This window comes from Pseudozyma flocculosa (genome assembly GCF_000417875.1).
Source record: "Pseudozyma flocculosa PF-1 unplaced genomic scaffold scaffold00005, whole genome shotgun sequence".
In the NCBI taxonomy this organism is placed as follows: domain Eukaryota; kingdom Fungi; phylum Basidiomycota; class Ustilaginomycetes; order Ustilaginales; family Ustilaginaceae; genus Pseudozyma; species Pseudozyma flocculosa.
The window spans coordinates 463,414-475,399 of NW_006920873.1; the positions used below are offsets into that span (position 1 = coordinate 463,414).

At 66.9% G+C, this 11,986-nt stretch overlaps 3 protein-coding genes across 3 annotated transcripts in view; 2 read left to right on the plus strand and 1 right to left on the minus strand.

Annotated features, from left to right (window-relative positions):
- Positions 1-255, plus strand: part of PFL1_01977 (uncharacterized protein) — a gene marked incomplete at both ends in the record, with an annotated part of 1,657 nt that extends 1,402 nt beyond the window's left edge. Inside the window, one exon of the mRNA XM_007879488.1 lies at positions 98-255. Within this exon, the coding sequence (XP_007877679.1) occupies positions 98-255 (158 nt within the window). The remainder of the gene's footprint in view (positions 1-97) is intronic.
- Positions 256-4,446: 4,191 nt separating this feature from the next.
- Positions 4,447-10,633, plus strand: PFL1_01978 (uncharacterized protein; the record flags this gene model as incomplete). The annotated part of the gene is made up of 3 exons (XM_007879489.1): positions 4,447-5,195; positions 5,284-6,145; positions 6,221-10,633. The coding sequence occupies 3 exons, from the start codon at positions 4,447-4,449 to the stop codon at positions 10,631-10,633; spliced, it is 6,024 nt and encodes a 2,007-aa protein (XP_007877680.1).
- A 663-nt stretch (positions 10,634-11,296) lies between these two features.
- Positions 11,297-11,986, minus strand: part of PFL1_01979 (uncharacterized protein) — a gene marked incomplete at both ends in the record, with an annotated part of 1,432 nt that continues 742 nt past the window's right edge. The window contains 3 exons of the mRNA XM_007879490.1: positions 11,297-11,389; positions 11,508-11,604; positions 11,732-11,925. Coding sequence (XP_007877681.1) covers positions 11,297-11,389; positions 11,508-11,604; positions 11,732-11,925 — 384 coding nt within the window. The remainder of the gene's footprint in view (positions 11,390-11,507; positions 11,605-11,731; positions 11,926-11,986) is intronic.

Consider the following 11,986-nt stretch of genomic DNA (forward strand, 5'->3'; position numbering starts at 1 on the left):
CCCTACAGCCGACCTGCCCCCACGCCACCGCACGGCATGGCCCGACCTCCGGGCGTCGCGCCGCCGCCACCGCCTCCCTCGGCGCCCGCTGGCGCAGCTGGCGGTCTGGGAGCGCTGGCGGGCCAGAACCTGGGCGAGGAGCAGCGGCAGCTGCTGATGCAGGTGCTCCAGCTCACCCCGGACCAGATCAACGCGCTGCCTCCGGATCAAAAGGCCAGCATCATGCAGCTCAAGGCCCAGTTTGGCCAGGCCTGATGCCTCGTTCGCCCTGCTCCCGGCCGGCACGTCTGGCATCTCGCTCAGCGCCGCAGTCGGGTGACACCCCCCGCGTATCACGATATGTCGTCCCCGCTTTGCCGCCATGTAATCTATATGTGCTAGCCGCCGCGATGCGTTCGTGCCCCGACCCCGCGGCGCCAGTGACGGCGCGACGAGGAGCTCGCCCGGATCGCGGCGGCGACCTCGCGCATGGTCCATCTGTGATCTCATGAAGGGATGCTGCTGTCAGAGCGGTGATGGCCGCCCGTCGACGACGCTGTCTCGTCCGGGTTGGGACATGTCGGGTTCGCCGCCATCTCGTCGTCGTCGGTCCCACGCAGCGCTTCACTCTCTTTCCCGTCCACGTACGCACCGCCAACCAACGCAATGCAACGTGCACCGACCGTATGCATCCATCCCTGCCGGCCTGCCTGTTCGGATACGCCGGACTGGCCTGCCTGCTGGCTGGCAGACGGGTCGTATGTTCGGCTACGCTTCGGACGAAAGGGGATCCACGTCGATCGACGACAACCGACCAAAGAAGCGGGGACGGGGACGCACGTAGGGCTCCCCGCCACGTTGCGCCAACGTCGCGACACTACGGCGGGCTCGGGTCGAGGTCGGGATCCGACCATGTCCGCCTTATTGACTTGCCGCCTGCCTGCCGGTGCTGGTGCTGGTGCGGAGCGAGGGGAGGTGCGCGATGATGCAACAGGACCGCGGCGACTCAATTCACCCGCCGCACCGCGCTGCGCTTTGCTGCGTGATCGCCAACGCGTTACCGCTTCATCCGGCCTGGCTCTCCCTGACTGGTTAGCGCGGCATCTGCTTGCTTGCTTGCCTGCTTCCGGCTCGAGGGCGGGCGAAGGAGGGGCTGACGAAGGGGCATGCAACCATCTCGCGATGGACGACGACCGTTGCACCGTCTCGGCGTGCATGTGAACGTGCCATGCCATGCCACGCCCCGCGGTGTGCGTGCGTGCTGCCGGCGTCCTTTCGGAGGGGGCGGGCGTTGCCTCCTTTGTGCGCCCCCCTCCCCCCCCCCCCCCCCCACCGCACGACAAACGACGTCGTCGGCAAAATCCTTCGTTTGTCGTATGGATGTGGGGTCAGTTTATCGCCGAGGATCAGAGGGGCCGCAAGCGGACACTGGTTCGATAGCTTCCTTCAACATCATCTTTGACCGACCGGCAGACGAGTTCATGCCAGGCAGGCCACGCTGCGCCATGGCCAATCGCGATTGCCTCCACGAGCTGTAGCGGCCTCGACAGGCACCACTCACCATCACGGACATGTCCCCAGCGATGACGAGGGCAAGGCAGAAACGAGGGTGGCGCTCGCCCGGCGTCGATGATACACGCCAAGCAGGCCAGGCCATCGTGCGGTACTAGTCCCAGTATTCATCCAAACGCCGCTTCGCTTGGCCTCATACCACTGTAGTACCTTTTGCGCCGCCCCGCTTGCGCCTGGACCGGACCTAGTCGCCACCGCCCTCCTGTCGTCCAAGGAGGACCGTACCGCATGGTCGTCGAGCTGTGCTTAGTTATGGCCTAGGTTGGGCTGCGCTGCTTGAGCTGCCTCGATGTCGATCTGGACGCGTCGGCCCTGATCGGCTCGGAAGCGGGCGTGCGGTTCAGGGTCCGCCTCGACGCCCACGCCGGTAACGATTGGCTGGCTATCGCTACGTGCTCAGCCGCCCGCGCACCTTGCCTCTCTCGAGCCTGATCTGGAGCATGCATGGCAGGCCTGGCGTGGTCGGCTGAGTTTGGACATCCGCAGCGGCTACGCTTTCCGAGAGGTAGGCCAGCAGCAGGTCGGGTGGTGCGTGGTTGGTGGGCGATGATCAGCCGGCCCGCGCCGTCCGTATCGGCTGGAGGCGTGGTGTGGTGCCCATCGATGAACAGCTAGGCAGGTAAAGGCTCGCTTGGCCATCGTCGCTGCCGCACCGCCCGCACGCCCGTGCTTTGGCTTGCTTGCTTCTCTTTCTTTCTTGCCTTTTCTTTGGATGCTTCCGCCGATCTTGGAGGCCGGGGCCGAGCCAGCCAGCGCGGCTAAACGGTAGGGTTGATTGTTGCTGCCGTAGCACCGCGCCACTTCTGGGGCGTGCATGCCTTTCTTTGGCTCGTGTCCAAGAAAAGCACACGATCAGCCAGCAAGCAGACTCACGACGGGGAGACAGAGAGAATGGCCCGAATCGATCGATATTGGCGGCTGGACCTAGAAGGCGGCGGCGGCGGCGGGTGGCGAGGCAGCACGCACACACGAGGCCCTCGTCAGCGACGCCGTCGGAGCAGGCCAGCCGGCCCCGGCTGACTGGCACGGCAGGCAGGCAGACCATGGTCGTGTCAAACGTTGCTTGCGGGCCCAAATTCCGACGCAAGCCCGCCTGCATCCGTACGTGGCTTTCCCAAGTCCGCGCCTGGCTCCGCCCGTGCCAGCAGCCAGCGGGCAGCCTCGCTCTCTCTCTTTTGTTTGCAGACGAGGATCGACGCCATCCTGATCGATGATGATGATGATGTGGCGGCTGCTGCTGCTGCTGCAGAGGTGGCGATCCACGGAGTCAGCCTGCTGGTCGAGGTCGAGGAAATAGCAACATAACTGACCGCCAGGAATCCTGGGCCCGCCAACTCACCGACGACGACGGCGACGGCGTGGCACATACCAGATCCGATGCCGAACCCTGGACGCAGCAGAGAGAGCTAGTCGGGAGGAGGTGTGACCCCCCCTCCCGCCGGCTGCTGCTGGTTTAGGCTGAGGTGGGCTGAGCTGGGCGCCTGATGAATTGGACGCAAAGTGCATACAGAGGCAAGGCAGGCCAAGCCTCCCCTGCCTGACCATGCCAACCTCTTTTGCAGCGCCCTGGCAGAGAGAGACAAGCAGCACGGCGCACACAGCGGGCGAGGCAGGACGAGAGGTTGATGTGGCAGCGCTGACGGGCCGGCGGTGTAGGTTTGCCCAACCCCACCGGCTAGCGTCGGGGAGGGGTCCAGCCAGCCAGGGCAGGGGAGGGTGAGGACCACTGCGAAGGGCAGGCGCACTTGATGGCTTGGGTTGAGTTGGCCAACGAGCCAAGTGCGGCGAGCAAAGGCGGCTACTGTAGGCAGCAGCTTGGGCTGGGCAGGCAAAGCAGGCAGGCAGGCAGGCAGGCCAAGGTTGGCAGCCGGCTGGCCTGCTGCTGCTGCTGCTGCTGCTGCTGCCCCTGCTCTCTTTGCCTGCAGGGCAGCTGACTGACCGTACCTCCTCTGTCTGACCAGCCGACATCATCCTAGCCTTAGCCTGGGAGCCCTTCCTTCCACGCCTCTCGACACCAACTCGTCCCTCTCTCCCTTCCTTTCACCTCGAACCTACCGCACATCGCCCCCCTCCCTTCCGCCACTGCTCGTCCTCGCTCCACCGTCACCACCACCACCACCACCATCGCCGCCTTCTTCGCCCCATACAGCCACCACCCACGACTGCCAGCACCGCCTCCGTCCAGGCACCGCATCTGCATCCTCGTCCTGGCGGCGATCCGATGCCAGCACTCTGGCCAGCCCGCCCGCCCACGCCCCGCCTCTCTTCCGCTTAGCATTCGTGCCCAAGGCCCTCTTTCCTCGCACACTCCCTCGCATTCCTCGACCTCATCGCCGCAGACAGCAATCTGACGCCCGCATCTCGCCGCCTGCTACACACGGACAGTTGCTCACCCTATCCATCGTTCCCAGCATACCCCATCGTCTAGACATCGCCCCCTCTCGCGCTGGCCTCCATCGATACCCCTTCTCTCCCACCTCTAGCGCATCGCTCCCCGGCTGGCCTGCTACCCGTCGCCCTTCGACGCTGCATCGAACCCCTCGCCGAGCTTCCACGACCAGTCTACGATCCCTCACCCAGTTCTCGACCTCCAGCTCTACCTTCGACGTGCAGCAGACACCCGAAGCAGCCTTGCCTCGCCCGCCCCTTCACGCATCGACTCCACCGACGCTATGGCCGCCGTCGATCGTCATTGAGCTGCTCTAGCCGCACTTGCCTTCGTCTCAGCCACACTCAGTGTCGGTCCGCCACGGCCCTACCCGTGTCTCGCGATTCTCCTCTGCGCATCGAGACTCGCTGCCCACGACTTGTCAGAGGTCCTCCTCGCCTCCTTGCTCTCTTGGCCGAGCTCCCCACCGCGGTGCACCCTTGATCAGTGCGACAGAGGGCCTCGACATGGCCTCGCTCTCGCAGCGGAAACCTGACGCTTCCTCGTCCTCTGAGCCTGCCATGGTCGCTCACTCGCAGGTGGCGCCGATGCCTGCGGCGACAGCAACAGATGCCGCGACAGCGAGGTCAGCCGTCAATTATCACCCTGCCGTCCAGACGAGATCGACCAGCAGACCGGTCAGCATCGCCCGTAAGCCCTCTGTGGGCGCCAGCTCGGGCCGCGATGACCTTGCATCGGGTGGCCTAGCGCGGCGGCCCGCGCTCGACGCCTCTCCCGACCGCCTCCGCCGCCCGAGCGCCCTACTGAGCACGGGAGCCAGCCTCCCCCTCCTGAGGATGGACGACGCCGCGCTCGTCCACCACAGGAGCGACTCGGGCAGGTCGACGGGCTCGTCCAGGTCCAATACTACTGGCGAGAGCCTCTTCCTCTCGAATGCCAGTCGATCCTACCGCAGCGGCAAGAGCGGGGCACGGCCGAGTTCGTCGCAGGGCTGCAGCCAGGCCTCGCATTCCGGCAGCCTGGCCCGTCGCACCAGCATCACCATCGAATCGAGCAGCCTCTCCCAAGGCCACCTGGCGAGGCGCGAGAGCTGGGCGAGCACCACGCCGACCAGCCCAGAGGACGAAGAGGGGCCTCACTACGGCGGAAGCGACAGCGCGGACCGCGAGGAAGCCCACGCAGAAGCCAAGAGAGCCTTGGCCCGCCTATCGGACGGCTTCGGAACATTCTGGGACTCGTCGGACTATTCCTACGGGTGAGTTGCACAGCAAAAGGGCTAAACGGCTTCGCCAACGCTGTGGCTCACGCATACTGACCGACTCGATCCGTCCTTTGCTCCTCAGGGACCGACGTGGCTCGGGTCGCAGCAACACCGATGTCTCGCTCCCGCCGCTGATCCTGGCCGGCGCTCCAATCCCGCCGTCGCGGTCCGAGTCGCTCGATCCGCTGGCGGTGCCGCTCGAGCAGGATGCCGGCTCGTCGCTGCTGACGATCCTTGATGCGTACGCGCACTCGTGGTCGACGGGAACGTCGCCGCACGGGCACAGCTCATCGGCTTTGAGCGATGCGGCGATCGGCAGCGGCGACGGCGGCGCCCCTTCCTCCGAAGTGCAGGCCGAGCTCTTGACGCACTCGGCTTCCGACCGAGCCGGTTGGACTGCGGAGGGCACTGCGCCGATATCGTCCCCTGAAAGCCGGCGGCAGTCTGCCCAGGGGCTCCCGCCCTCTGCCTCGGCGCCACTCTCGACACTACGGCCAGCCCTGCTTGCGCCAGACCGACAGTCGACCGCCACACTGCACGACCCTTCGATCGAGGCGAGGTCCGAGCGAGGCAACGCCTCGACCTCGAGCCTTTCGGGACCCTCGGCACCGGCGTCGCCCAAGGCGCAGCACTCCTTCAACGTCCCGCCGGCTTCTAAAGCCGGCACGTCGCAGACTTCCAAGTCGCTCCGCTCGGCCTTCTCGCGCTCGGCCAGGTCGTTCCGCAACTCCCTGATGTGGACCGCTCAGCCGGATCAGGGGCTCGGCGTCTACACGGCGTTTGGCGCATCGTCGCACAGCCTGAGTCCCTCGACCATCTCGAGCCTGGCACCTTCGCCGCAGCTGGGACCCGGCCACCTGCCGACGCCCTCGACCAAGTCGCTCACGCCCTGCTCGCCGACGCGCTCCGACTTCAGCTTGTCTGTGCGCTCCTCGCGAGAGGACGTGAGCTCCGCTTACCCTTCCGTGGACCATGCGAGCGGTGGATTCGGACGACCGCATCTGGCGTCTCGTCCGCAGTCGATCTCCGAGGCGATGTCGATGCAGCGGGATCAGAAGCACGCTTCGGGCCACAGCCCGTCCTACAGCACCCACACCCACGTTCCCGCCATGACGGGGGCCGATGCACGAGCAGAAGCACTGGACCTTGGGCGCAGCGCCAGCGGTGTCAATCTGGCCGAGGCTGCGACGTCCACCGAGGATCAGGGCATCCGACACGTGCGCTCAAAGTCTCGCTTCTCGTCGCGGTTCTCGTTCCACGATCAGCCCTGGACACGGACGCTCAACCAGATGACAGGCAAGAAGGCCCCAGATGCAGCCAAGCCGGCTCGCAAGGCGGGGACGGTGAGGGCGCCCAAGGCGAGGGACGAGACGCTCGGGGCCGAACGAGGACCGGAAGCCCCGGGCATGCAGCGAGGTAGAAGTCAGAGCGTCGGACAGCTGCAGCAGATGTTCACCGCGCGCACTGCCGAAACCAAACCCAGCGACTCGCCGCCTGCTCCGGACGGGCAGCCCCGGGGGCTAGGAGATGCCGGCCTGGCGCTCACCGTGCCTGCAAGTCCGGTGCTTTTCGGCCAGCCGCCGTCTCCGGATCCGCAGATCTCCCCATCATTCGCCGCCACGTTCTCCTTCCTCAACAGCGCCCTGTGGCAGGACAGCGACGACGTCTTCGTCGTCGCGCGAGAGGCCGAGACGACCGCTCCGGGCTCGGGGCACGCACGCGCGGCCAAGTCGGATCTTGGTCACACGACGCAGTCGCACACCATGCATGGGCGACGGGACGGGCCTTCGGGACGTCAGGCGGACCGGGTCGGGCCTCGCGTGGAAGCCTCCCCGACCCCGGCACCCTCTGCGTCAGGGCTCACGGCTTCTTCAACCGTCCGGACAGATGCATCGTCGTCGCCGTCTGCCTCTCGCAACGGCCTGGAGCTGTCTTCCTGGGCGCCTGACGTCTCGCCGTCGGGACCTCATAGGAAGACGCACCGGAAACAAAAGTCGCTCGACCCCGCGGCCCTGATTACGATGGCGGCCAAGGAGGCGGCGGCAGAGATCGACGCCCGCAGCAGAGCGGGCGGCGACCTTGGACGGCCGATTGCGGCGCAGCGTTCGTCTTCGCTCTACGGCGGCATGACCGCCTCGACTACGATGGCCTCGTACGAGACGGCAGCGTCCTCGTCGGCGCTCCTTTCCCCCGAAGATGAGCGTGCAACCTTCTTCGACGCACTGACGTCGCCCGCAGCGGAAACGCCGCCCCCATCCAGCAACTTGTTGGCTGGCTTCGAGGCGACCGGAGCTAGCCCCGTGGACGCGCCCGTAGAGGGCGCCCGGGATTCTGCGATATCGGCGGCAGCCGCAGACGGGGACCCGGCTGCCGACACCCGCCGAAGGCATCGATCCCTGAGCCGCACGCTCTCTGTGGTCCTGGAGCCGCTGATCGTCAAGTCACGACCGCCTTCGGTCAAGTCCCGGCCCCCGTCGATCAAAGGGCCGAGCAGCCCGATGCGGGGCGGCTTCGAGCTCGTCGAGCCTCCTCAGATGCCCGCGCGCCCAGAGACATCGCTGGGCTTCTCGCTCCGCAAGGCGCTGCGCCGAGAGAGGACCGCTTCGGGAAACGAGGCGGTCGCCGCAGTGGGGCGCAAGGCAAAGGCTGCGCCAACGGCCGTTCGGTCTGCTGGCGCGCCCAAGAGCGACGCGCCGAAGAGCAGCGTCCCGGCCACTGGCAGGGAAGAGCAACCTCTGACAACGAAGGCGTCCGGGATCCCCACGCTTCCTCGAATTCCGTCTGCAAGAGAGGTGCCTCGGGCGGCGTCGGCGGCGACCCGCACGCCCGAGAAGAGGCAGCATTTGCTGCCGCACCCCGCGGCAGAGGACAGGACGCCATCGACGCCCGACAAGCTGCGCGCGGCATCGGAGTTTGGCTCTCCATTGAGCGCAAGGTCGCGCTCGCCTGGCAAGGCACTCTCCCCGCCCTCAAGCTACCGTGCTCCTCTCCCGCGTCCGAAGACGGCGTCCAACTTCGCTCGGCCAGCTCCCACGCTGGACCGGGCCGGGACACTGCCGCTGCGCTCGGGCCGCAAGCCGGCAGCGAGCACGGCCACCCCGGCCTTCTCGTCGTCCTCATCGTCGACTTCGCCACCGACCATGGACCGCTATGCCGCGCCAGACGAGCCCAGCCCAAGGATGCAGAGCCGCATCGCAGCCTCGAAAGCGATCAGATCCACGACCAACTCGAGCCGCTCCGTATCGGACAAATCCCTGTCGAGCGGACACTCTCTCAACTCGTCGTCCTCGGCCAGCACCATCACCTCGAGGAGCAGCGAGGTCAAGAGGAGGACTGGAGACACTCGAAGGAGCAGCATGCACCAGACAGACGCTGCCGAGCGGAGCGCACCGGGGCCGCGCGCGCCGGCGAGGAGGGAACGGACCAAGAGCAAGCCGAACTTGCCCTCGATCAAAACGAAGCTCGATGGCGCGTCAGTGCCGGCACCTCTGCGATCCGCCAGCTCCCTCGACGTTCGGAACGGCGGCGCGGGCCGACGCAAGATGAGCCAGCCTTCGCTCGACATCGCCGATGACAAGGAGTTCCTCGAGGCGCTCGAGCAAGTTCGCGCCGTCAATCGCCAGCGCATCGCAGCGGAGGCGGCCGAGGCAGAGAAGGAGGCGCGGCTGGCGAGGCTGGGCATGGCGTCCGGCGTTCACCCGAGGACCCGGACCGAGCACGCTGGGCCGTCGATCGAGGATGACGCCCGGGGACGTGCTCTGCACCGGCCCGCCAGTAGCCTCTCGATGGCCTCGCGCCGGTCCGCCAGTGCCGACGCGCGCTTGGCTCCAGGCGAAGGCGAGAGGGAAGTCCGCGCAGACCGCAGATCCGTCGACGAGGTGCAAAAGGCCATCGTCCGAGCCAACGCGGATCGCAAGCCGGTCCTCACGACGGCCGTCTCGGGGCTCGAGTGGGGCGTGGGCAAGGCGTCGGGCAAGCTCCGCGACGGCGCCTTTGTCAACGACGACGACTGGAAGAAGGAGGTCAAGGCGCTGTTCCTGATCCGAGAGCTGGTCCAGACCGAGAGGAGCTACGCACGTCACCTGGCCAGCCTGCTGACGGCCGTACGCAAGCTCAGCACCACTGCGGCGGCCTCGGCGGCCTCGACGAAGCGCAAGACGAGCGGCAACCTCTTTGCCACCTACTCGCCCAGCTCAGGCTCCAAGTACCTGCCGGGCACGCTTCCCCAGCACCTGGCGACGCTGCGCACGTTTCTCCCGCAGCTGATCGCCCTCAGCCGAGGTCTGATCCAGCGCGTCGAGGCCAACCCGACCAGCGCTGGCGTCGGTGCCGCCTTCGAGGTCCTCGGCGCCCAGCTGCAGGCGACGTTTGTCAACTGGAGCACCATTGTGCCCAGTCTCATGGACGCTGTGCGCGCCGCCGAGGCGCCCAAGGCCAAGCTGGCGTTTAAGCTTGGCCTGATCCCTCTGCTGCCGCCTGATCAGACCGAGGTCGGCGAGTCTACGGTGCCGGGTGCCAACAACTCGCCAACGTCGCCGACCAACCCCAGGGCGGTCGAGGCGCGCGGGGCGCTCGAGAGGACTCGGACCGGGCCATCGTCCACCACTTACGGCGAGCCGGGATCGTCGATGCCTCCGCCGCCCCTCCCGACCCGGAGCGAGCGCAGGGAATCGGATGGCAAGACCATGCCGATGCTGGGCAGCCGCGCCGGCAAGAGGCGCAGCACGATCACGAGCGCCTTTGTCGATCCCCCGTCAAGCTCGGCGCTGCTCGGCTCGAAGCGGGCAGGCTCGAGCACGCGGCCGACGAGTCCGACTGGCGAACACGCCTCGCGCCTGCCCAGTCGCCCGAGCTCGCCGTGGGGCCAGCTCGCGAGCCTCACGATGCCGCGCAACACCGCTGGACTCGGCCGATCTGCTGCTGCCGATTCGCCCCAGACTCCTCACGCCACGCCCATCGCCACCCGGGCGGCGGGCGACCTGCACCTTGCCTCGTCGACGCTGTCGTCGACGTCGCATGCCTCGGCATCGGCGGCCAGCCTGGCCGCCGTCAAGAGCCTCAGCCCGATGGACATTGTCATTATGCCGACGCAGCGCCTGCCGCGCTACGGGCTGATGCTTCGCGACCTCCTCTCCAACACGCCCCCGCAGTCGCTCTCGCACGCGCGCGTCCAGCGTGCGCTCGGCTCCATCCAGCGGGTCGCTTTGCTCTGCGACGCAGCGTCCAACACGGCAAAGACAGGCCACGATGCAGGAGTGGGCGGCGGCGGCGGTCGAAGGTCTGTTGCGCCTCCGCCGTCGAGCGTGGGCTCATCAAAGACGTCGAAGTCTTCGCAGACTTCTACTACGACGGCGTCGTCGTCGTCGCTGTCGTCGTCATCCTCGTCGGCAGCGCTGGCGGCGGCCAAGGGCAGCGCTGCAGCGAGGAGATGAGAGCCGTCGTTCGCCGCAGCGCACCGCAGCGCACCGCAGCGCAGCACGATTGGCCGACGCGCTCGACTTGGCGACCCTGCGAGCAGGGAGCGCAGACGTCGTCTCGCCGCCAGCACCCCTGCTTCTGTCCAGTCCGTCAATCCGTCCATCCGACGACCTCGTGCGGCGGCAGTCCGCACGCGCCCTTCCTCCCTAATCGACGCGGACTCCACCGCCTGCCCATCGTCGAGCCATCCTGCTGTATTTTTACACGTACAAAGACGGGTCCCGAGGGCCTTGACTTATCGAACGCGCATTATCCTCCTTTGTCGTCGTTGACGCGGGCCGCCAAGGTGGCTGTCGCAGTGAGAGCGAGGCGCGCGCCGCGGTATGTGGCTGCCGGCAAAGGGAGAAGAGGGGCCAGATGAGGTGGGCGGGATACAAGTACAGGAGCGGGAGGGGGGCGCCTAGACGGCGTGCGTGCGTGCGTGCGAGTGGGGTGCCTGAGACTGGCATGGGGCCTTTCGTAGCCCTCGTTGGGAAGAGAGGATGTGCGCCGGACCGTAGCGAGCGCCACGCCAAGTCGGAGCGGGACGAGGAGAAGCTCCCTCCCCTCGAAGCCAGGGGTCGAGGGAGACGGGGACGGGGAGAGGGAGTGGGAGAGGGAGAGGGAGGGCGACAGACTCAAGACTGAGCCTGCATCTGCTGCTGTCGATCGACGGAGCTGAAAATGTCCTTGAGGTGGGCCTGGGCGTCGGCCGCCTGCTTTTCCAGGTACTGCGGTCGTTCGTTTTTCCGACCGACGAGGGAGGGGAGTACGTACGAGGGCGTGAGTGACCGAGAAGAGATGAAGGGAGCGAGACGAGGGCAGGGGCCCGGGGGCCGGGGGACGAACCTTTTGCTTTTTCTCCAACACTTTTGCTTCGTCCCGGTACGTGGTCGCTTTGGAAGTCAGGTCTGTTGTGATGTTGGATCGGGTGTCGGAGAGGAACCTGTATGTCGAGATGGGCAGAAAGCGCAGGGAAAGCAAGAGGGGGAATGGGGGGAGTGGTGGGTGTCAGGACTCGACGTACTCTATCCCGTCCGAAACGGGGGCGCGCCCGAGGCAGGCGGCCTTACATCTTGCCCACGCTGCGATAATACCCTCCCTCGTCGTCCGTCGTCGCCTCCCCGCCAGTGCTGGAACGGGGAGCGAGTTGGGAGAGGGTGAGGTCGCACAGCTTGGCCTCGCGCTCCTTGGAGGCGATCTGGGTGCGCACGTAGGCCAGTTCGCGCTGCGACTGCACCACCTGCGTCTGGATCTTGTTGAGAATCTGCCCGTATCGTCCGACCCCATGTCGTTTCGAGGCAGAGTGAGGGGAGAGGGAGGGGGGG